Consider the following 26,102-nt stretch of genomic DNA (forward strand, 5'->3'; position numbering starts at 1 on the left):
AGCACACAAGTCGTTCTACCAAAGAATGGTTAAAGAAGAATAAAGTTCATGTTTTGGAATGGCCAAGTCAAAGTCCTGACCTTAATCCAATCAAAATGTTGTGGAAGGACCTGAAGCGAGCAGTTCATGTGAGGAAACCCACCAACATCCCAGAGTTGAAGCTGTTCTGTACGGAGGAATGGGCTAAAATTTGTCCAAGCCGGTGTGCAGGATTGATCAACAGATACCGTTAACATTTAATTGCAGTTATTGCTGCACAAGGGGGTCACACCAGATACTGAAAGCAAAGGTTCATATACTTTTGCCACTCACAGACATGTAATATTGGCTCATTTTCCTCAATAAATAAATGACCAAGTATAATATTTTTGTCTCATTTGTTTAACTGGGTTCTCTTTATCTACTTTTAGGACTTGTGTGAAAATCTGATGATGTTTTGGGTCATATTTTTGCAGAAATATAGAAAATTCTAAAGGGTTCACAAACTTTTAAGCACCACTGTATTTGCAAAATGTAGTGGAAAACAGTGTCAATTTATTTTCATGTTGTGGCGAGATACAAAAATCAGGATTATGAAATCGTAATACTTGCACCATATGTAATTTTTAGCTTTCTATTTGGAATTTTCAAATAAATACAAAAACGGTACCCACATTTTAGTCATTTTTGCTCTTGTACTCAAAAAATAATCCATGATGCAACGTATAAACTCGGATTAAAACCGGTTTTAGACTGTGATTACAATCTTTTAAAGATTTTATATTATTGTTACACTGTACGAGGCAGTCAGTCAAATCTTGGCTAAACTCTAACAGACTGTAATATGTTCCCTATGTCGGATTATATAAGAAAGATCCTCTAACGATAGACTTATGATTAAAGAAAATTACTATGCTTCGCTTACGTCATCAATAGAGGTCGACCGATATGGGTTTTTCTAAAGCCGATGCCGATATTTAGAGGTCCGAGTCAGCCGATGGCCGATATGCTATCGTATTGTCCTTAATTGGCATGCTAAAATATCATACTAGTAAGAGGACGCACAACACTTATAAACTTAACACGATTTACTGAAAATTGAACACTCTGAAAAAATGCCTTCAATGTTACTATGTTACTATATGTTAATGAAAGAAATTATTAATTTCATTTAGATTTTATTATTCATAACATTTATTTTATTCATTATAGATAACATAATATATAGTATAAATATTATGTATTATATAAAAATGACTGTACTCATCATAACAATAAGAATTAACAAATTAATGACTTAAACGTATTAAAATGAATAATCAACAGACTAACAGAGTGCAAGAAGACTTCCATGATGTGACAACTTCAGATAGTTACTTCAAAACGGCAAAATACATGTTCAAGTTATACAGTTTCACTGTGGAACTTCCACGCCTTGAACTTTCACACGTTTCCGTTTCAACAATATAAATCTCCGTCTCCCAGCATGCTGTGCAGGAAACCGGAAATAGGAACTGCGGAGGTCTAGCATCGGTCTCTGGTTCACAATCAAATCAAACATGTATACATCGCGAAAACGAATGGACATGGGATGGCAATGTTATAATACGCTCACAGGTTAGTTTTGCGTCCTCTTTTTGTTAACTTTTCACTTAGATTGTCCGTTACTACAGTTTAGATCGGAACATAGCGGTCACCAGCGTTAAGGGGGCTTACATAGTCGACGCATTCCCGACGCACTCGCGGCCACAAGGCTACGCATCGCAACGTTTCGTTTCGAGAGGAATTCTACAACTCCGATGCAGTTGAAATGCTATTCGTTTTTCCTTTCGCTAAATGAAGCAACACATCACAAGAGCAAATATACGACTTTAGGACACTGAAATGTAAGAATTGAAGCCTTACCTGTCGGCTATCTCTGCTGACTCCTGAAACGTTTGTTGGCTTGGGTCTTTTGCATGCCACGTTCTACGTAGCTGTCGTGCCAGACTTTAAATCGGCGCGACCAAATAAGAAAATCGGCCGATGCCGATTCATTAAAAAATGGCAAAAATCGGCCGATTAAATCGGTCGGCCGATAGATCGGTCGACCTCTAGTCATCAATTCAGCAAAATAAAGAAGATAATCGTACTAAAGTTTATCAACTGGGCACGTTTTGCTTAAATGAGAGCACAAATTCACCAAGACATGATATGAATTTAAAATAGGAAATGAAAATATAAAATAAAATTGTAAGAATATAGTACGATTTTTAACTTTAACGTAGAAGCATTCTTCTGAAGATGAAAAAGTTTTGTAGAAGGAAATAAGCTTTGTTTGTTTCTTCACTTACAAAATTACTTTATATATTTATTTTTCATTGGATTTCACAATTAAAAAAAAAAAAATTAGTCAGTTTGCATTCTTTAAAAAAAAAAAAAAGTAAATTTTAGCCACCTTTCTGGAACAGACTTCTCCGTAAAAAAAAAAAGGTTCATGTATGCATTTAATAATCAGCATATTTGATCAAAATACATTTATTTATTTATGTATATCCAATTTTTAAAAAACAAACAGGACATTTGTCATAATTGCCAAACACAAATTAATTGTAAATTAGCGCCACTGAGATTAGCGCCAATAGAGTCCTTATTGCATATTATATTTCAGAGTTGGGATCAGTGTTAAAGGTACAGAAGTGGACCAGTAGTACATCAGCACGAGCTGCATAGAAAGGCTGAGAACACACACACATACACGCACAAAAAAACCCCAGTACATCCCGAAGCCACTGAATATTTACAGTGCAATACTGTTGAGAAGCTGTAAACAGTTAAACACACTCATGACCAAAGGAAGGGCTTCATGCAAAAGCCGCAAGTACAAAAATAAACTTGTTTGTAGAGGATGTCATGCTGATATGTTACGCTTTTTTACTTAATTTATAAAATACAGAAATATATTGGTCGTTATTTGTCCACTCAACAAATAAAACCTCCAAGATGTGCCTAACGGAAGAAACAAGCAGGTGTTTTCTGACAAAATGCACAAACTAAAGATGAATAGTATTTAATCTTGGCAACGATGGAATGCGAAAGTGATTACTGAGCTGCTAATAAGTGCCCCCCCCCCGGTGTACATTATTATCGATGAGCAAAACGTTAAAAACAATATATAAAAGTGCTCCTACGATGCCAGTGATGCAAACACATGCTTTCCAAACTGAATCAGAAGTGCTTCCATACATTACGTCTAAACAAGTGATGCACACGAGTCAGCCACACAAGGCAGTGACTAAAATGAAACTGTAAACAAGAACATACACAATAATGGATGGTAGATCTTCAGTGTTCTGTGAGTGATTGAAGCTCAACCTATAAACTGGTGTTCTAGGTTTAAGCTTAGTGAAGGCACACACTAAGGACAGGGGAGTCTCTCTGTACGTGTGTGTGTGAGCCTTTCTTAAGGCTACCAGACGCAGATCATTTCTGAAGGCTTTCTCTGGCATCTTGAAGCTTGGTCAGAACCCACTGTGGGAGGGGAGAAAAAAAAAAAAAAAAAAGGCATATTGAGCATCATAAAATTGAAGTGTCGGATTCCATACAAAAACGCCCAGCTTCACATCATACTGAGCGCTCAAAACATCTGGCTGTCATTCAGCGAGTCGAAATGGTAACAGGAATCATCAGTGCAAAACAAAACACTGATTGCTCTTGATTATAAATAATTATTAATAATGGTGAAGCATTAAAGGAACAGTCCACCGTACTTCCATAATGAAATATGTTCTTCTCTGAATTGAGACGAGCTGCTCCGTACCTCTCCGAGCTTTGCGCGACCTCCCAGTCAGTCAGACACGCTGTCACTCCTGTTAGCAATGTAGCTAGGCTCAGCATGGCCAATGGTATTTTTTGGGGCTGTAGTTAGATGCGACCAAACTCTTCCGCGTTTTTCCTGTTTACATAGGTTTATATGACCAGTGATATGAAACAAGTTCAGTTACACAAATTGAAACGTAGCGATTTTCTATGCTATGGAAAGTCCGCACTATAATGACAGGCGTACTAACTATCTGAGCTCCGTATCAATGCGCTGCCGAAGCGCGCAGAAGGTGTTAGTACGCCTGTCATTATAGTGCGGACTTTCCATAGCATAAAAAATCGCCACGTTTCAATTTTTTTTTAACTGAACTTTGTTTCATATCACTGGTCATATAAACCTATGTAAACAGGAAAAACGCGGAAGAGTTTGGTCGCATCTAACTACAGCCCCAAAAAATACCATTGGCCATGCTGAGCCTAGCTACATTGCTAACAGGAGTGACAGCGCGTCGGACTGACCGGGAGGTCGCGCAAAGCTCGGAGAGGTACGGAGCAGCTCGTCTCAATTCAGAAAAGAACATATTTCATTATGGAAGTACGGTGGACTGTTCTTTTAAAAGGTCATTGGTCTAACATTGGTCCCACCCACCAATCAGCCCCACCCATCATATAAGAGCTACCAAGTGGACAGAGTGAAGGGCCAAGTGCATCTTTGCAATAGAGGTCTGTGCGGGACAGAATTTTCAGTCCCGCTCCCGCAAAGAATTATGATTTTCAGTCCCGCTCCCGCCCGCAAATCCCGCATGATGCAGACGTTCGCGTTATTTCTCATGAAAGTTCTTGTCATTGTTCATGTCATCAACAGCAGCTCTTCTAAATTTGAGTGCCCTATCATCTACATGACGGGACACAGTTGTTGGATGGGGCAGAATATCTCGCACATCGAATTTGCTTATTGTGGCTGCCGTGTCAACTAAGTGTTGGGCTAACTGAACTAATCCCCGACCAGCGATGCTGTCATACGGGCGGAGGTCCGCAGCAACAAAATCAACGCATTTCTCCACGGTCTTTGCCTTCAACGCATCTGTCACTTTTGCGTTGTTCCCTCTGAACTCCAACAATTGTTGTCCTTTTAAGACAGTACATACATGGCGATTCAGGCCTGATGCACCTGATTTATGTCAGAACCTTTTGGCACTGATCACAACAAGCAAAGGGCAGCTGATTTCCCTCTGCGTCGTACACGAGCGAGAACGACTTCCAAATGTCTGATTTCAGGACTCTTGACTTTTTAACGGTAAATGTACCTCTTTTTAAAGCAGCACTTACTTCTGAAGCACTGTGAGCTTCACTAGAGGAGCTCTGCTCTTCTGCCACGATCGGAGATCTCAAACACGGAAGAGCGGAAAGGAATCGGAAACGTACGCGAGATTAGACCACATCCGCAAATTCAGGCATCTTAAAATGTTTTTATTAGTGCTGTCAAGCGATTAAAATATTTAATCGCGATTAATGTCGCGACTGTCATAGTTAACTCGCGATTAATCGCAATTTAATCGCACATTTTTGTCACATAAAAAAACATTGTAATTCTCTTATCAGCATAAAAAAGTGAATGGGCTTGCTTTGTACCAATGGTTTTTTTTTTTAATTGCAAAGCATAACACGTCTTGACACAGCCACTGCAAAGTGAAACCTAAGCTGAGCACCGGCGCAGGGCTAGCAAGAGAACCATGAGTGAAATGATCTACTGTTTGAGTTAGTCTCTAATCAGAGAGACAGGTTACACAGTGACGGTAGGCTTGACATGCTTGATTATAATATAAAGTACACTATTATATTAAGTTGTTCGTTGATAAATATTGCATTGAATCTGATCTTTACTGTTTCAGCTCACTTAACACATTTTGTACTTTTACACTTTCTGCCTGTTGATGCGTCGCGCTGTCCAATCAGAGGCGGCCAAATTTGCATATTACAGGAAGGATTTCTGGGATAGCATTGAGTTTACAGTTCAGAGGGATCTGGCTTCTTTAGACGCTGTCTTCTTAAAACTGAATAAATATTTAAAAAGAGCCAAATGAGCCAGTCTTTTGAACGGCTCTTTTCAAAGAACGGATCACAAAGATGCGGATCCCATCAAAGAGCCATAAATCCCAGCTCTACTAGCGCGCCCTGCCCGCGCTGGTTCTTTGGGGGGAGGAGGGCAGAGGACCAGGGGGGTGTTTAGCCTATTTTTGGGGATGCTCAAGCACCCCCAAAAACGAGCTCAGCACCCCCTAGCTCAGCACCCTCAAAAACACTGCTTTTGGATGTAATTTTCAGAAATAAGTGCCCTTGCGCACTGCGTAATGAATGTGTGTGCGGGCGTGTGTGTGTTCTTGAATTCACCTGTTACGTGATAGTTCTATGACCAGTAAAATAGCTCTCCTCCTTGCGTCCCCTCTGATTGGGTTGCCTGTCCGCGCGAGTGCTTGCTACGACAATTTTTTTTTTTTTTTTTAAACTGGATTCCACGCCGATGAGGAACTCGAAGTAGCACCTGAGTATTACTGGCATAGTGAGATGTAAAGGTACGGACTGGAGTTACAATTGTTAAACACAACACAATAATATGCATAATGCAATATTGATGTTCCCTGGTCTATGAACAGAATGATAAAAACGACATTTATCATCCATATCGAGATACTTTTGTGCAGAGCTGTACAAGTGCTACGGTGCTAGACCACCGTGTGTTAGTCAATTTTATTTAATGTAACATAGCGTTTAAGTCTAGTCTAAATGCGGAATAAACGTGGAAACACTGTCATTCAAGCCAGGTGCCTCTGTCAGCTCTGGGGGCTAAGCACCCCCAAAGATCAGATGCTAGAATCGCCCCTGCAGAGGACTCTGGCTGTGCGGGGCGTGGCATTACAGTCTAGCTGCTATCGGTTTTTTTGCAAAGTCTTTGTTCCAAGTTCCTGGCAGTTTCAAAAGCTTATGAAAAACCTACATCATGTCACAGAGCGTTAATCTCGCGATAAAAAAATTATCGCCGTTAAAATTGAGTCAAGTTAACGCGTTAATAACGCGACATTTTTGACAGCACTAGTTTTTATTAATGCCAAATAAAATATCCAGCACAAATTATATATGATAGACATAAATTAATAATTTATAAATTTTATTTTAAACACGTTTTTAGTTAGCGGGACTGCAGCTTATCACCTCTCCTGCATTGTGCACTCCCCCTCCCGCCCGCAATGAGCTTTCAAAATTTGTCCCGTGCCGCACTGCTTTGCATCGGGTCCCGCAGGACTCCCGCGGGAGTGCAGGGCTCTACTTTGCAACACACTCCGAGGAAAGCGCAATCCACCCTCTTCCACATACCGTACGTGAGCTCACAGATGCCGATGAATGGCTCGCGCCACTACGAGTAACATTCAGGATCTAGAATTTTCTTCATCACTGGCAAGCAAGAAACATTTGCACGCTGGTTGATGAGCTCAAGAAAAGATTTGTGGATAGTGAAATGGCATCTGCTAAGAAAGTCGGCAATTCTTAGCCATGTTTTGTACCAAAATCTAGTGGCAGCAAGAAGTCTGCCTTGCGAGAGGATAGGAATATGAATAATCTGATCAACTTAATTTGTTCTGGGCCATTCGGCCATGCTGCAGCCACAACACAGAACATACAATACAACACAATAACAAACAATAGAGATGCGCATCCATATCATACAAGGTGCCTAAAAGTGCAAGAAACATTGTGAATTAAAAAAATAAATAAATAAGAGAATGAACTAATAATAGGTGTAATAAAATGCTAAAATTCTAATAAGTAAAAATACTTATTATTAAAATGTTAACAAATCAGTCAATGCTTTGTTCATGCATGCATACAGTTAAGATGTCAAATGACTTATTTTAGCAATAAGTTTGCAATCTCAGGCGTATACAGTACCAGTCAAAAGTCTGGACATTCAACGTTTTTTTCTTTATTTTTGGTAATTAAAACTAGACTGCGTTTCGATTTCATAAAATCGGTGAAATTTAGTTCTCTCTGAAATTTGGCAATTGTGATCTAGGTTTATTTCTGTCATCTCTCTCAAAACATCAGGCCATTCTGTGGCTGGGAAGTCATTTACCGTAATTTGAGGGGATTGAGCAAATAATGTACATGAAATTGCTTACTTTACGCAGTCAAGCAGACAGAGGAAGTGTGCGCACATGTGCAGACAGTTCCATCATTCTGTCGCTAAACGAACAGCTGATCACACCGAGGTGCTCGCTGAGCGCCGAGATTTATTAGTTTGGTCCTGCGTTTCCTTTCCTTCGTATATAACATAACGTCTTTTCTTCTCGCTTTCTTTCCGTTACTGTAGTCGGTCTTTCACGTTTCATTCGCACACTCATTCACGTCCTCCATTTTTCTCTCCTGTTTCAAATTTGTATCCCACAATGCCTTGCGTGAACGGGGAAAGCCCACCACGTGACGCATGAAGTAGCATCTTGTATTGCGTCATGGTGAAGCAGGAAAAAATAGCGGAGAATTTAGGGCCACGTGGCTCTGAACTCAAACTAATAAAATTAGAAGTCTGATTTGAATTCGGTAGATTTCGGTCCACTAAACAAAAATAATTGGGTGTCGGGGGAAAAATCTTTTCATGACCTACACTTGAGAAAAATCTGAACGGCAGTCTAGCTTTAATGCACTTCATGTCAAAGTAATAATGGAAGTCATTTCTCTTTACTTGACATAACATGGATTACTACAGTCACGGAATAGGGCTATTTACTGTATTATTTATAATTTGATCTCAAACGCATTAAGGTGGCAAGAAACTCGTCCACTAATTAACTTTTTTGACGAGGCGCATCTGTTAATTAAAAAGCATTCCAGGTGACTACATCACGAAGCTGGTTAAGATAATGCCAATAATGTGCAAAATGTCATCCAGGTAAATGCTGGCTACTTTGAAAAATCTAAAATATGAAACGTTTAACACCTTTTTTTTTTTTAACCATAATTCAAGATATTATTTCATTAGTTTTGAAGTCTTCAGTGCTGTTCTACAACATAGAAAATGGTCAAAACACAGAAAAACCTTTGAATGAGTAGAGTAGGGGTGTCCAAACTTTTGACTGCTACTGTAGCTTAAGTGGAAATCTGTAATGCCGACTATGTCTCCCCCCCCCCCCCCCCCCCCACACTTTTGTATTTTCCACATGTTCATTTCTTTGTGGCCACTTTTTTCCTCCACTAATGTAGCTGATGAACTCACAGCTGGATGTGTGAGAATACAGCTGTTCAGGAGCAGGACTGTTATCATACCTTGGCTATTTCTGGAGTCTTGAAGTTGATAATCTTCCCAAACTCTTTGGCATGAAACACAGACTTCACCCTTTCCTATGAGGGAGACGCGAGTTTTAAAGAAAGGGGAAAAAAAAAAAGTGTTAATTTTTTTCCATCTTAAAAGTTTCCACTTGAGTAACTGTAATCATTTGATCATTAGATAAAAACCGTATTCTCATAAAAATCTCATCACGTACAGATAATTTCCTCCTTAAAAACAGGTTTGAGAGTGCCACTGTTCATCTTTTTATCCTAATGAGGGCTCGGATTGAATGTCGCATTATTTTTGGTTTTCATTCACTCGCTGTGTGCGCACACGTTTTAAAAGCATTTAAGGAAATTAACTGGACACAGCGTTTGTAATAGAACATTCTTAAAGTACAATAAAGCTAATTTTCTTCTCAATTGGCTGAATCCTACGGAAGCCGAGAGAGGCCCTTCATATTAGAGCCCTGCACTCCCGCGGGACCCGACGCAAAGCAGTGCGGCACGGGACAAATTTTGAAAGCTCATTGCGGGCGCGGGCGGGAGTGCACAATGCGGGTGTGGGCGGGAGAGGTGATGAGCTGCAGTCCCGCTAACTAAAAACGTGTTTAAAATAAAATTTATAAATTATTAATTTATGTCTACCATATATAATTTGTAGGGCGGCACGGTGGTGTAGTGGTTAGCACTGTCGCCTCACAGCAAGAAGGTCCTGGGTTCGAGCCCCGGGGCCGGCGAGGGCCTTTCTGTGTGGAGTTTGCATGTTCTCCCCGTGTCCGCGTGGGTTTCCTCCGGGTGCTCCGGTTTCCCCCACAGTCCAAAGACATGCAGGTTAGGTTAACTGGTGACTCTAAATTGACCGTAGGTGTGAATGTGAGTGTGAATGGTTGTCTGTGTCTATGTGTCAGCCCTGTGATGACCTGGTGACTTGTCCAGGGTGTACCCCGCCTTTCGCCCGTAGTCAGCTGGGATAGGCTCCAGCTTGCCTGCGACCCTGTAGAAGGATAAAGCGGCTAGAGATAATGAGATGAGATGAGATATATAATTTGTGCTGGATATTTTATTTGGCATTAATAAAAACATTTTAAGATGCCTAAATTTGCGGATGTGGTTGTGGCAGCGGGGGCGTGGCCAAGCAGCAGTCTGTGAATGGAGGGCGGGGTCGGGGAAGGTAAGTGGCTAGGTCATTACACCTGATGTCAATTTGTGTGTGTGTGTTTGTTGCAGGGATGGAGTATAAAGGGAGGGGGAAAGGAGAGAAAAGGGATTCGCTCCCCGACCACAACACGTGTGTGAGTGAATGAAAGAAAGCTGAAAAGCTCAATAAAGTGAGTGGTGTGCGTCCCGGGTTTCAGCACCACTGTAGTAATCCCCGATATGGGTGGAGCACAGAAGCACGGCAGGCGAGAGTTCGTGTTCACACCCACTCACTTTATTGAGCTTTTCAGCTTTCTTTCTTTCTCTCACTCACGTGTTGTGGTCAGGGAGCAAATCCCTCTTCTCTCCTCTCCCCCTCCCTTTATACTCCATCCCTGCAACAAACAAACACACACACACACACAAATTGACATCAGATGTAATGACCTAGCCACTTACCTTCCCCGACCCCACCCTCCATTCACAGACTGCTGCTTGGCCACGCCCCCGCTGCCACAGTGGTCTAATCTCGCGTATGTTTCCAATTCCTTTCCGCTCTTCCGTGTTTGAGATCTCCGATCATGGCAGAAGAGCAGAGCTCCTCTAGTGAAGCTCACAATGGGTATCTCTGTAAAGCCTCAGCTGGGCATGCCACCCGGCAACGCGCACCCTCGCTACGTGCGCTAGGTGAAGGATCGGTCAGTGGAGAGCTCAGCTAAGCTCAGCATGTTTAATTCCCCAAGCCAATGACAAGAACTTTCGTGAGAAATAACGCGAACGTCTGCATCATGCGGGATTTGCGGGCGGGAGCGGGACAAAATATGGCAGGCGCGGGCGGGAGCGGGACTGAAAATCATAATTCTTTGCGGGAGTGGGACTGCACAATGCGGGTGGGAGCGGGACTGAAAATTCTGTCCCGCGCAGACCTCTACGTCATATAATCCCTTTTTTTTTTATTCACCTTGTTATCCCGAGATAACGACATAATTAATTCAGGATCTCGAGAAAACAACACAACTAATTCGAGATCTCGAGAAAACAAAACAATTATTTCATGATCTCGAGTAAACAGCTGAGAAATGGTTCATTCAGGTGCGCCAAGAGACTTGTGATATGCTGACTTTGGGGCTATTTCTCATTCTGTACAGACGCAACTTTGCTCATTAGAATGTCTGGAATAATCGATCACCTAATAAGGCAATATTTTGATCAGGGGCTGACACTGGGAGAGATTGCATTAAGTCTTTTAATAAGGGATAATTTCAAAATTAGTCCACGGCACCTCCGCAGAAGACTGGCCCGCCTCTCTCTCAAGGCATAGCCATTTCTGCTCTGTTACATGTCCGCCAATTTCTAAGTCTTCGTTGTCTGACCCACAGGGGGCGCAGCTCTGCTAGAAATCTCAGCTGTTTTCTCATCTCATCTCATTATCTCTAGCCGCTTTATCCTTCTACAGGGTCGCAGGCAAGCTGGAGCCTATCCCAGCTGACTACGGGCGAAAGGCGGGGTACACCCTGGACAAGTCGCCAGGTCATCACAGGGCTGACACATAGACACAGACAACCATTCACACTCACATTCACACCTACGGTCAATTTAGAGTCACCAGTTAACCTAACCTGCATGTCTTTGGACTGTGGGGGAAACCGGAGCACCCGGAGGAAACCCACGCGGACACGGGGAGAACATGCAAACTCCGCACAGAAAGGCCCTTGCCGGCCCCGGGGCTCGAACCCAGGACCTTCTTGCTGTGAGGCGACAGCGCTAACCACTACACCACTGTGCCGCCAGCTGTTTTCTCGAGATCATGAAATAATTGTTTTGTTTTCTCAAGATCACGGAATAATTGTTTTGTTTTCTCGAGATCTCGAATTAGTTGTGTTGTTTTCTCGAGATCCTGAATTAATTATGTCGTTATCTCGGGATAACAAGGTGAATAAAAAAAAAGATTATATGAAGGGCCTCTCGCGGCTTCCGTAGAATCCTTATGATAAATAATCCTAAGTATTATTATTATAGTAATAACACCGCACACAGCCCTGGTGAAAGGGGATGAAGGTCCACTGTACCTTTGCCTCAATGCGCAGTCGTCTCTCTTCTACAATCGTGGGATCTTTGGTGAACTCATCAAACAGATACTGCCACTCGCACGTCAACTGCCCAAAAGTGCCCTTAGTAACAAAGAATATGCCCCTGTAGACAGAGGAGGTGGATGACTTACAGCTGGAATTATACACTTTTTTTAATACAACAGCACTAGAAGGGCTTTGATATATGGACTTCTGCAAACCTTTTGGTGATCATCAGGAAATCTGAATCGTTCACCATGGCATGAGCAAAGTACCGGTACTTTGCAAACCGTCCATTTTCAATTTTCTAAAATACAAGGAGGAAACCGGTTACACAAGCAAATTACCGTGCATTCAGTACTGAAATGTGGGAAATTTACACAAATTACATTACACATTCATTTATTATACATCCTGATGAAGCATGGGGTTGAGATCATTGATAAAGGTGGAGTGATGGTGATGAATGCAGAAAGCGGTGTGAGGTCACACCAACACCTTTGGCTAAAGCCTAGGTCACAACCGGACGTACGATTTTTTGGCCGTGCGATTTTTGGCGTTTCCCAAATCGCTGGGGTTTTTTTTGTTCGTGGAGAAAGACGCACGTTGGCCGTAAGTTTGTCTTGCAACCTGAAAAAAAAACGTAAGCGCCCGTAGAGTTTGTTTGACATGACAAAGAACCTCTGCGGCCGGTCTGCGGCCAGTCTACGGCTCGAAAATCAGCACGTCACACGTGTGCCCTCCATGCGTTTCTTGCGTTTTTTGCACGTAGACCGGCCGTAGGAGTGCGTACAGCCGGTTGTGACCGAGGCTTAAAACAAAAAGGTGTCAGCATTAACTTTTTCAGCAGTTTGTGCTCCAGGAGCTCTTCTGTGGGATTGGACCATATGGGCTAGCTTTCATGCCCCATGCGAAAACAACAACACCCTTTGACACCCATGACCCTGTCGCTGGTTGACCGGTTCTCCTTCCTTGGAGCACTTTTGTTCGGTACTAACCACTGCATACCGAGAACACCCTACAAGATGCGCCGTTTTGAAGATGCTCAGACCCAGTCATCTAGCACTCTCAATCTGGCCTTTGTCAAAGTCGCTTAAGCTAGTATCTCACTGGGCTGCGACAGCTTGCGAATGTCATTCGCGATAGTTTCAAAAGTGTCTTGAAACATTCGCGGGGCTTCTCAATTTCCTCGCATGAGTCGCAAAGTGTCGCTCCTTTGTCACTGAAATTTTGAACATGTTCAAAAAATTCGTGCGACAAAATTTCTCTCAAAATAACCGCAAATGCATCGCTGGTGTCGCAAAACCATCGCAAACCCTTCTCAAGTCAGTTTCCGTGAGGCTTCCTCTACTTCCCTGCCTGCCGAGGGAAAGCCGGGCTGCGACAGCCTGCGACTAGTTGGAGACACAACAATTGCGGTAAAATATGTGAATATCAATTCAGTGCAATTCCAAGTGAAAATTGTCACTAATTTGCATATTTTATCGCAATTGTTGGGTCTCCAACTAGTCGCGGGCTGTCGCAGCCCAGTGAGATACTACACTTAGATGCTTACGCTTGCCCATTTTTCCTGCTTCCAACACATCAACTTCGAGAACTGACTTTTCTTGCTCCCACCCCTTGCCAAGTTCCATCGTAATGAGATAATCAAAATGTCATTCACTTCACCCGTCAGTGGTTTTAACGTTATGGCTGATTGGTGCATATGTCGTTCAAATACAACACTAAGAGACATACAATTTGTTTTCGTGGATTGCCTTTGGTGTACAGGAGAAATATCCCACACGTCAAGGGAAAACATTAGCAGCACCAACTTCACAATGAGGAATGAGGATATCAGGATGGGAAAATGATGAGACATGAATTTTCCAGTGATTTTATTTCAGAAAAGGGAGGACGGGAAGGAAGAATGGGTGGATGAAATATGTATAAAACACAATAGGATAAAATCTTAAATGCAATAATAATAATCAAACATTTTTTATAACATTATATATAAAATCAGTGGTGAACTGTTATTATTAGAGCTGAGCTCAGCCAAAAAATAAAAAATAATTAGCCAGACACACCAAAAAAGCAACAGCGCTAAGGATTTTGTAAGGGATTAGCAGCAGGCTGCCAGGTCACGCCGTTGTTGATTTTAAAAGCAACTAAGTAAATTACACAGGGAAATAAATACTTCAGTCCGAGTGAAAAATACTGTCGCGAGCGTACAGCGTGGAAGAGGAGTCTGGAGACTGAAATCTTAGGCTACATCCACACGACAACGGCAACGAGATTTTTTTTTTTTTAAATATCGTGTCCACATGGGCAACGGATCAGTAAAATTTCAGGTTCATATGGCAACGCAACGCTTGCTGAAAACGATGCAATACACATGCCACACCTCTACGTGCGCTGTAAGACGGTCCCATCGGAGACACCAGAACAATAGAAGTAGACGCATGCGCATAAACCCCTTCTTCTGTAGCATCAGCCACAAAGTTTTGATTATTAATCAGTAGCGTAAAACGAAAGACGCGGAAAGAGGAATGAATGGGGGTAGACGGAAGCCGGTACGCCAACATTCTGATATCCTCCAGAATTCTTTAATGGTCCGGAATAAATTGAATGCTACACGTTGATGGATTACTTTGTTCTTCTACGCCCTTTTTGAGGAATGTATTGTCGGACTTAAACCAACATCTGAAGAGGTGAGATCGCTACTTTTTTTTCCCCCATGTTTGCTGGCGGGATTGTTTTTGTTTTTGGAAAGCGCACGGGCGGTGCGTGGTTTGGTACTGCTTCCGCAGTGTTTGGACTAAAGACTCTGCCCTAAGGGCTATTCTCTCTCTCTCTCTCACTTTGCACCATTACACAATAAATATTCACAGTGAAAATATTTTGTAAGCACGTTTCATGAACCAAGTTATAGGATTTGTTGACAACTCGCATCGAGTTCGTTACACTTCTACCCGGCGTGATGCACTGACAGTCATGTGGTTGTGACGTCATCGTAAACAAATCCGTTCTACTCATCCAGACGACTTCGCAACGGCGCCGTTGCCAGATTTTTTCACTCTGGAACCCGTTCTCAAAAGATTTCGTTTTGGGGCACCCAAAACGCCGGTGCCGTGTGGACGCCAGGCCGAAACGATAAACAATTTTATCAGATTCACCTGAATCCGTTGCCGTGTGGACAGGGCCTTAGTTTCTCGGTTGTTAGCCTGTGCTACTCGCTCTCGATAGCACTTGACCGCTTTATTAGCATTCGCTAACACTAGTGATGAACGCTACACCGGCTGGAAGATGACTTCACTGCTGCGCTGACGGCGCAGACTCATGGTTAAGCTCGCGTTGGCCTTCGGCGATAAATTTTTAGTTAGTCCCTTTCCACTATAAATAAGAATCTGATTGGTTAATTCATCAGTCATTTCCTACATAAACATACACTGCCATGGCCTTCTGTCCTGGCTATGAAGTCTGAACCAATGAGTGAGCCAGATCTAAAACTCTTCTCAGCCTAGAAACAACAAACAAATGAAACAAAACAAAAATCTAACTGGATAACTCTATTTTAATGTTTTCAGGACAGTAACCTTTTCATTTCTGAAGCAAATTTGACAGAAAATGAGGCCAAATTAGAAGAGAATAATTATAAAGAAATTAGGAAAGAACAAAAGGTTCCCCTCTGTGAGATATATATATATATATATATATATATATATATATATTATATTATATTATACACACACAAACATTGTATGTATATATAAAATAAAATACATATAAAGTCTACTGATAATGTATCAAGTTCACTATACGTATGTATCACTCTGCCAGTTTATTAATGGCACTTGTATAGTCTGCGTGACTGTCTAACAGGTCTAATAACTTTATTAGCTGTCCTTATTCTCATCCTCATCACTGCCACTGCTATCCCATGCAGAGAGGGCCATTCTTTTCTGCGAACATGACAAGAGAGAGGAAGGCTCCAGTCAGGTCAGCTTCTTATGTTTAAAAAATAAAAATAAAAAATACTAATTCCACACACACATGATCACCAAGGTTATAATAAATCAGATGAAACTACAGGAGAATTAATGATCGGTTCATTAGACATTAAATACCCAGAGGAGCTTCACAAACACTCGACTACTAGCGATGAACTTACAAAATTAAAATCGTTTAATAGTCAGAAACATAAAACTTATACTTGAACTAATAACCATGTAATTACTGGTCATGTTCAGATGCAAGTTTTGGAGAACATGAACGATGAAGAAATGATGAAGTGTGAAAAACTTAGAAATGACCTGTGAAAGATTTTCACACATATAATGGGGGGGAAAAAAATCCTGCGTATCCAATTACAATACAAATATCCTGATAATCCCAGCCTGTATGTCCTTACATCATCTAGGAGTCTTAACTTATTTTAAAAAACAAAAAGTTCCAGCAAAGGGTATTTTCAAGATCAAGTCAAACAAATACACACACACACACACACACACCATATTGAAATGATTAAAGTGCCATTCCACCATTGGATGTATTCTTTGGCATAAAATACAATATATTTTATGACAACATGACTAGACAGAGAAATCTTTTAGCTTCAAAATGATATATCAAACATAATTTGACAACGACAAGTATATTAATTTTGCGACCAAAGTCACCTACCCTTTTAATTTCCGCGCGGTAGTGAAACGTGATGTCATCGGCAGGTTCCCCTTCTTGTGTACCACGTCACATGTGACGTGGCACAGATTATCAGCAATGGCGGATAGAACGCGATTTCCACTTGTCGATTGCTGTGCCGATATTCACCATCGACCGTCTCCTTTGGGCATCACTTGCTATTTTCCTTCGCTTCTTTTCCGAAGCTGACAATCGCGTTCTATCCGCCATTGCTGATAATCTGTGCCACGTCACACAAGAAGGGGAACCTGCCGATGACATCACGTTTCACTACCGCACGGAAATTAAAAGGGTAGGTGACTTTGGTCGCAAAATTAATATACTTGTCGTTGTCAAAAAATTATGTTTGATATATCATTTTGAAGCTAAAAGATTTCTCTGTCTAGTCATGTTGTCATAAAATATATTGCATTTTATGCCAAAAAAATACATCCAATGGTGGAATGGCACTTTAAAGTGTTAAAATAATTTTACAATCTGAATTTGTCTGAAAGTTTAGATCTTGAACACACCCTGTGTATAGGATGGACCTTTAAAAAAAAAAAAAAAAAAAAAGTCACCTGTAGCATTTGGCTGCCGAAGCCCTCCCTCTCTCTGTACGGTCTGATGACGCCGTCCTCATGAATGAATCTCGGTGGTCGTAAACTCTCCACATCCTGAGATGTTTCTGCCGCCCTGAATACACAGAACACTTTAACATAGGGCATGCATAATTAATTTAATTATAATTATAATTAAATATTAAGGATAAATATCCCCCCCCCCAAAAAAAAAAAAACTTTAGGGAGAAAATGTCAATCATAAAGCACTGAAAATCCGACTGAATACTATGAACATGTAAAATAAATGACTACTTAATAACGGCCAGTACGTTCAGAAGAACACAAACATGCGTACACACCTCTTGATGCCCTGGAAGGTGCTGCTTGCCATGTCAATGATGCCCCCTGTTGGTCGAGTCACCGCTCCTACAAGACCTTTGCCAAAACCTTTAAAGAAACCTGCTGCTCCCTCCTTCTGAGCTCCTACACACACACACGTATATATATTTAGCTATGTAGAAATCCACTTGACTGGGGGTGGGTGGGGTGGACGACATCATCATTGTTTAGACTAACTTACCTTTGATAGGTTTAGTAACGATGCCTGTAATACCACTCACAAAGCCCTAAACGGGAAGAGCGACCAGATCGTTACTCAAAGAGAAAATAAAAGCACATCTGAAGGATCTGGATATAATTATAATTAAGGATTGAAGCCTGATTTAAGATCAACATTCATGCTGCGATTACATAAACAGTAGGCCAAAAGACATAAAAATCTACATCGGTGACGAAGCAATACAATATGAGCCTCTCAAACTTTTTTTTTTTGGGGGGGGGGGGGGGGGGGGAGATTGGTGAGGGAACTATTTAGAGCTGTTAAAAACTTTTCAACATTAAATGTAACCGTAAACAGGAAAATTTAAACCATATAAATCATCAATAAGCTGCTGTAGTACAAGAGGAATAAAAACACTTCAGGATCAGTTTCGAGGTGGCAGGCGTAAATCCACTTCACAGGTGTTGATCATTTTCCTACATCTGCGAGCTCTGCTCCGTTTCATCCCCTACGCGGTTTATTTACAGGTGCTGCATGTTACGTACAGAGACGAGTCCTTTCCCTCCTCTGGTGAGACCTTCTTTCAAGCCGCTCGGCTGCTTGTTCATGGCCTCTCTCCTTTTCTGCTGATACTCCTCATCCATCGTCATGGCAGCCACTCCTTTAGCCATCGCACCCGTGATGCGAGACGCTGCTCCGGCTAAACCCCCTGAGACGCAGAGCATGAAGAAAACAAGTCCGAGGAATAACTGACTCATGACGATGCATTTTGCCTGTGTGTAAATTTAAGTACAAAAAAGGAAAAAAAAAAAAAAATCCTCTTACCTACTGCACCTCCAACCAGAGCCTTCATACCCAAAGCCACGCCTTCCATGAACTCCTCTGGACCTTGAATTGCTCCCTGAGGAACACCGACACAATTATAAATCTTAAGTAATCTCTGCCATTGGAATATTGTTTACTGTATTGCTAGTACACTGCAAAAAATATAAATCTTATAAAGTTTGTCTATTTTCAAGTTAAAACATCTAGCCACCCTTATTATAAGACATAACTGCCCAACAAGCAAAACCTCATTTAGCTAGAAAGGCTAGTTTTTAGACAGTCCATCTTGAAAATCTTGTATAGACAAAATGTCTTGAAAAAGTCTTATTTGGAGCACCTTTGAAAATAAAACAAGTTTTTTTTAAAAACAAGTAAGTACATTTTGGACATTTGTCAAATGCGGTTCATCTTGTTTCAAGAAAAAAAAAAACAAAGTATGCTTGTTTTGGGAATAAATGAACTTTACTGAAATCTTTGAATCTTTCATTACAATTCATCTCCACCTTACAGATCCTAAGTTTACTGTGACTGTTTACTCAGGCCCTGTCCACACGGCAACGGATTCAGGTGACTCCGATACAATTGCTTATCGTTTAGGCCTGGTGTCCACACGGCACCGGCGTTTTGGGTGCCCAAAACGCAATCTTTTTGAGAACGGGTTCCAGAGTGGAAAGATCTGGCAACGTTGCCATTGTGAAGTCGTCTGGATGAGTAGAACGGATTTGTTTACGATGACGTCACAACCACATGACTGTGAGTGCTTCACGCCGGGTAGAAGTGTAACGAACTCGATGCGAGTTGTCAACAAATCCTATAACTTGGTTCATGAAACGCGCTTACAAAATATTTTCACTGTGAATATTTATTGTGTAATGGTGCAAAGTGAGAGAGAGAGAGAGAGAGAGAGAGAGAGAATAGCCCTTAGGGCAGAGTCAATCCCGCCAGCAAAAATAGGGAAAAAAAGGAGCGATCTCACCTCTTCAGATGTTGGTTTAAGTCCTACAATACATTCCTCAAAAAGGGCGTAGAACAACAAATTAATCCATCAACGTGTAGCATTCAATTTATTCCGGACCATTAAAGACGCCGCCTTCCGCGTAGAATCATACGTCATCCTCGCCGCCATATTGGATGGGTCAAAGCGGAGAATAAAGATTAGCTGCGTTTAATTGTACCAACAGGTTTGCTGTCCAAACGAGATCACATGGGATTACCTTTCACAGGTGAGACTGGAAAAATACTTTTCATTGTATTTGGTCATTATAATGTAATTTTACGAACAGATTTTTCTGACTTTGTGGCTAATATGAAGTCTCGCGCATAATAGTTTATGCGCATGCGTCCTTACTTCTTCTATTGTTCTGATGTCTCCGAAGGGACCGTCTTACAGCGCCCCTAGAGGTGTGGCATGTGTATTGCATTGTTTTCAGCAAGTGTTGCGTTGCCATATGGACCTGATATTTTACTGATCGTTGCCCATTTAGACGCGATATATTTTTAAATAACATCTCGTTGCCGTTGTCGTGTGGATGTAGACTCAGTCATTCAGAGTGAGCTCCTTCTAGATGCTGTACAGACTCTAGACCAGACAAGTGCCTTCAAAAAGGCTACGAGTGAGTGGAGGGCGTTTTAGTGAGGTCTTTTTGGAATGCTGTGAGTTAAGTTCAGTGTTTTTTTTTTGTTTGGTTTTTTTTTGTGCCTGATCTTGTAAACCCCTCGTACACATGAATAGTCAGTGCCCCCAAAATGCACTGTTGCTTTGGCGTTGTGTAAGCACTGTAAGTCAAAATGCGTAGACTTTTTTATTCATTTTATTTTATTTTTTTTGGTGCCTGAGGTCCTGGGGAAGTGGAATCTTAAGAGACGTTTTAATGTTTGAATTTTGAAATGGGAAAAAAAAATAAACTTGTTGCAATGCTACACGTGTCGTCAACTTGATTCAAGATAGTCTCTGGTCTCATATCTAGAGTATTTGACTAATTACAGGTCACAAAAGGAGAATCTTTTAAGCTAGCAATGCTTAGTTGTAGAATTTAGCAATCCTAATATTAGTATATTTATCTTAAATTCAGTTTTTACTGCTAAGACTTTGTCATGAATTTAAGTGAAATACCCTTAAAATGAAATAAATAAAAATGACTTGAATGGCGAAATGTAAGAAGTACGATCTTGTTATAAGAACTATTTTGAGTTAATCAGATCTCGCATAATAAGTTCCCCAATCTTATTTTGGAATTATTTCATCTAAAAACAGGTTCGATTTTTCATCTTACTTTAAGAAATCTTACCAAGTCAAATTTGACTAGTTCCATTGGCAGATTTTTTTTCACCTGATTCAAGCAAATATGCTTTGTTTTAATCTTTTATTTCTTATTTTTGAAAGGCCATTTTTTGCAGTGTAAGGGTAAAAACCTCACCTGATACGGCTCATAAAAAAAGGCCTCCACTCCTTCGGACAAACCCCGGATCAGACCAAACGGATTACCGAGGACGTCTAACCCCAGCACCAGTACGTACATTTGCTTGATAGCCTGGAGAACACAAACAAACCAGCTTATAAGTGCACATGATGACAAGTGTTAGCAATGTAGGAGGTAGGAGGTTAAAGGTGACCTGTTTGGAGTAATGGCGGATGACCTCCCACTGGAGCTGCTGTGTGGTGCGGAACTGGAAAGTCAGCTCAAAGAACGCCAGCCTGGAATATATATGCACACACACAGCCTTGTCCTGAAATCCATCAGCAGGTCCAGATTACATACATTTTCTATTACTTTCACTGTATTTACTAAAACATTTTTCAGTATTTTGGAATGACTTTCAGTAACATTAATTTATGCACATTCCCATTATAAAGAGGTGTATATACCAATATGTTTAACATTTAAATCATTAAAAAGAACTGTTTTGTGTGAATTGAATAAACAAAACGCGAGCAGCCATCTCAACTGAATTTACACTCAACAAATTTCTAGAGCATACAATATATCACATTTTTATAAATACAATAGTGTTCCCTGTTTGCAGACATTACGGTTGACTACCAATCATTGGTACTGAATGTAACTCCTCAAAAGTATTATATTATATTGCCTGGCAAAATGTTCTACCGGTTAACGGATTCTAACAAAATTTAAAAAAAAATTTCTTATTTCATGCCAAAGAGAGTCCGACATTGTTATCTTAACGTCCCGATATATAAATACTTCAGCATAATGCTTCAGAAGAGACATTGAATAAAATGACATTTATAATTGTATTTAAAACAGTGGAATAACAAATTGAATAAAATCCATTTAAAAACAATGGAATATCCATTGCCCTTTTGACTGGGTGTAATGCACGGCCATTCTACCGTATCGAAAATAGCGCGAACGAATGTGCGGAATCTGCGCATGTCACACACACAGCATGTGTGGTTGTCGTAAAAATAAATAGCCGTGAATCGCGCATGGATTGAAAAAGTCGCTTGGACATTTAAAAACAACTCACTGGAATTTTTTAAGACTTTATAATAATTCCGTACAGAATAACACTGTTTGCCGTAACATCGTATTTATGTAACTTTTCCGTACAAAATACGGCCAATCCGTACTAGTAGGCATCTCTGATTAACCGAATAGTGACTAAGGGTTTAAAAGTCAACTCGGCACGTCAGTAAATCAATGTATTGCAATATACCATAGACATGTAAAGGTCAGAGTTCTTAATATCCACTAGAGGGCAGCATTAGCACCCCTACTCAAAATCCCTCTGTCTGGTTGTGTGACCACATGTGAAATCCAAAACTAACCACATCAGTAGGTGCTGTTAAGGGATGAGGGGAAGTGTGAAAGAGTCTGAACCACAGCTGGACAAGAGTGTAGTATTTATATATTTAAAAAAAAAAACCCATCCCTCTTGCATCTGGCATACAAATGAAATCGCACTTGGACATTATATGAGTGATTCCACGCTTATGGGTACTGAAATGGGGACATGAACTTATTTTTAAAAATTCACCTAAAACCATTTCTTTTTTTACCATCAGGTCACAAAACGTAATCTTTAATGAATGATATGTTAAAAGATAATTTTAATTTTCTGAGATGTAATAAAAACATATTTATATGCCAAAGTCAGAACGTAACAGAAGTGTTGTGGACATATATATTCTCAATTTTAACAATGTAGAATTACTTTTTGAAACATAAGAAGGTGATGTTTTAGCAAATATAATTAATAAACATGTGTAGTAGAATAAACATACACATTCTTTCAATAAGATTAACATGGTATATAGCTAGATTGTAATTAATTTGTAACAGACGCGAGATGGACAATCGTAACAGAAGTAATGTAACAGACATCATTTTGGAACTCATAGGCTTGACTTTGGCATATAAATATGTTTTTATTACATCTCAGAAAATTAAAGTTATCTTTTAACATATCATTCATTAAAGATTACATGTTTTGTGACCTGATGGTAAAAAAAGAAATGGTTTTAGGTGAATTTTTAAAAATAAGTTCATGTCCCCATTTCAGTACCCACAAGCGTGGAATCACTCATATAAAATATATTTTGGCAGAGTCCGGGGTTTTTATGCACTGGATGATGATATACTGAATGTGTATTAGTATAAACACACAGGCGATTATAGAAAATCATGTGCGCTGATTGGTCGAGAAATTTGGACTATTTCTCAATGATCACCTCGAGCAACTCGGCGGCCAATCACGGTCACTGTAAACGAGGAAGAATTACACATCATGAAAGAAAAAATGCTGCTCCTCAAAGCCCGAATGATGCTAAGTTTGGTCTAAAACTATTCAAAGGCAAGATGGAATTGTGATTTATCTGTTTCAAAACAAAGTATTTTATGTGACTCGGTATGAATAAGTGACGCAAGCCTGCATGCATGCTGCAAGTCCGTGCCGCGCTGTTATTGCATTTGCGTACTACTTTTGAAGTTTGAAAAATGATTTAAAAATTTTTTTAAAAATAAAAATCACCTGTGCATTTACACTACCGTTCAAAAGTTTGGGGTCACCCAGACAATTTTGTGTTTTCCATGAAAAGTCACACTTTTATTTACCACCATAAGTTGTAAAATAAATAGAAAATATAGTCAAGACATTTTTCTGGCCATTTTGAGCATTTAATCAACCCCACAAATGTGATGCTCCAGAAACTCAATCTGCTCAAAGGAAGGTCAGTTTTATAGCTTCTCTAAAGAGCTCAACTGTTTTCAGCTGTGCTAACATGATTGTACAAGGGTTTTCTAATCATCCATTAGCCTTCTGAGGCAATGAGCAAACACATTGTACCATTAGAACACTGGAGTGAGAGTTGCTGGAAATGGGCCTCTATACACCTATGGAGATATTGCACCAAAAACCAGACATTTGCAGCTAGAATAGTCATTTACCACATTAGCAATGTATAGAGTGGATTTCTGATTAGTTTAAAGTGATCTTCATTGAAAAGAACAGCGCTTTTCTTTCAAAAATAAGGACATTTCAAAGTGACCCCAAACTTTTGAACGGTAGTGTATATTAAAACAATTATCTGCCTCAGGCTCAGTGAATATCTGTCAATAATAACCTCGACTTCATCTCCGTTATTATTTAACAGTTATTCCACTAAATCCAGTCGTACATGAGCTGATAGCCGACGAGGTGCGTAGCGCCGAGTTTGCTGTAAGCCATGTACGACGAGATTGAGTGGAATAACTGTTCTAGGGCAATTCCATGTAAATGTCAACCTCACCATGCAAAAATAAAGCAACATGTAATACATCAAAACCACTCCCAGAGATATCACCTAGGCCTGTATTTTACAGATGTGAATAAGTTGAACCAATTTGTAACCAACCTAATGTGTCACTGTCAGTCTTTCTTTCTTATAATGTAAAACCCAAGCTAAAATCAACTTTGATCATGTACAATTCTATATTATTGCCACAAGCCACAGAAATGTATGCTAAAATCCACAAAACAGCAGCCATCCTAAATATTATTTAAGAACTTTGATAGTTTTAGCTGATATTTAGAGAGTTTTTCAAAGGGTTATGGTGGTTAAATTGCTGATTTTCTAAACATATGCCATGTCTATTTCAGACGCGTCACATCCATAACGGAATTTCGTCACATCCATAACGCTGACTTTTCCTTCCGAAACTCTGCATGAAATACAAAATATTTTAAACAAAGATTTTTTTAATATTCACCTTGGACCCCTCTATCAAATGGATATCTCCATTTCGACATTAGGTTTACAATTTCACAGAGTTTGATAAAAATGTACAGTCACCCAAGAAAAGTGATACTTTTTCTGTCACATCCATAACGCATCTTTTATTGGCATTTTCTGGCATGCCCTAGATGTACTATGGGAATTGTTCTTGTTCTATCACTTCTCCAGTATGGTACAGCCTTAAAATATGCAACACCTGTTTCAATACTGGGAGACAATAAAACATGCACTGGGTCATTTGTTGCCATTTTGAGTTCAAGTGTCACATCCATAACGCTGGAATTGCTCTCTATTCTATCCACATTCACTGGATTTTGAGAAACGGGGCATTTTTATTTTTTGCAAATTCGATAAAAACTTTATACAAAACATCTGACAATCATTTCCGCTTAGAAAGTAAACAAACCGGCGACATTACCGTAGCAATTTGTGAAAAATGCTATAATTCTTTAAAAAAAAAATAATAATAAAATAAAAATACGTACCATCAAAAACTTTTTCCAAATTTTGTTGCTTTTTTTATTTTTTTGGGTTTTCTGGTGGTTGGCAAACCAACTTAAATGTGCATTACAGCCACCAACGACACCCCTATATTCTTTTAGCCATTTTTGTTTCTTTTAAATACCTGATAATTTTTGGGGTTTTGTTTTCGAGTAGAGTTTTTATTTCGTCCTTTCACCTTCTGCCATTTTGTTTTTCTCTACTCATGGTATACGAGCTGATAGCCTAGTAGTAGAGTAACCAATCAGAACGTGCGATTGCTCATAACCACTGAATGCGGATAGAATATTCACCGATATTCACTTTGCCTTCGGCGAATAACTTAAATACACGAGGGTAAATCAAAAAGTTCTAAGACAGAAGTTATAATTTCAAAAGGAATTCAAAAGAAGAATACAAAGAAGGAATTCTCTGATGGAAACATCGCTTGCAGAAGCGTTTAGACTTAA

General features: G+C 40.1%; 1 protein-coding gene across 2 annotated transcripts in view; it reads right to left on the minus strand.

Annotated features, from left to right (window-relative positions):
- Positions 1-2,480: 2,480 nt before the first annotated feature.
- Positions 2,481-26,102, minus strand: part of vps13a (vacuolar protein sorting 13 homolog A) — a 238,157-nt gene continuing 214,535 nt past the window's right edge. For both annotated transcript variants that reach the window (XM_060931353.1, XM_060931352.1), the window contains 11 exons: positions 21,531-21,612; positions 21,335-21,448; positions 18,918-18,993; positions 18,638-18,801; positions 18,114-18,159; positions 17,893-18,016; positions 17,552-17,666; positions 12,530-12,615; positions 12,309-12,432; positions 9,097-9,171; positions 2,481-3,489 (listed from right to left, as the gene is read on the minus strand). In XM_060931353.1, the coding sequence (XP_060787336.1) occupies positions 3,442-3,489; positions 9,097-9,171; positions 12,309-12,432; positions 12,530-12,615; positions 17,552-17,666; positions 17,893-18,016; positions 18,114-18,159; positions 18,638-18,801; positions 18,918-18,993; positions 21,335-21,448; positions 21,531-21,612 (1,054 nt within the window). In that variant the 3' untranslated portion in view covers positions 2,481-3,441. The remainder of the gene's footprint in view (positions 3,490-9,096; positions 9,172-12,308; positions 12,433-12,529; positions 12,616-17,551; positions 17,667-17,892; positions 18,017-18,113; positions 18,160-18,637; positions 18,802-18,917; positions 18,994-21,334; positions 21,449-21,530; positions 21,613-26,102) is intronic.

This window comes from Neoarius graeffei, chromosome 10 (assembly GCF_027579695.1).
Source record: "Neoarius graeffei isolate fNeoGra1 chromosome 10, fNeoGra1.pri, whole genome shotgun sequence".
NCBI lineage: Eukaryota > Metazoa > Chordata > Actinopteri > Siluriformes > Ariidae > Neoarius > Neoarius graeffei.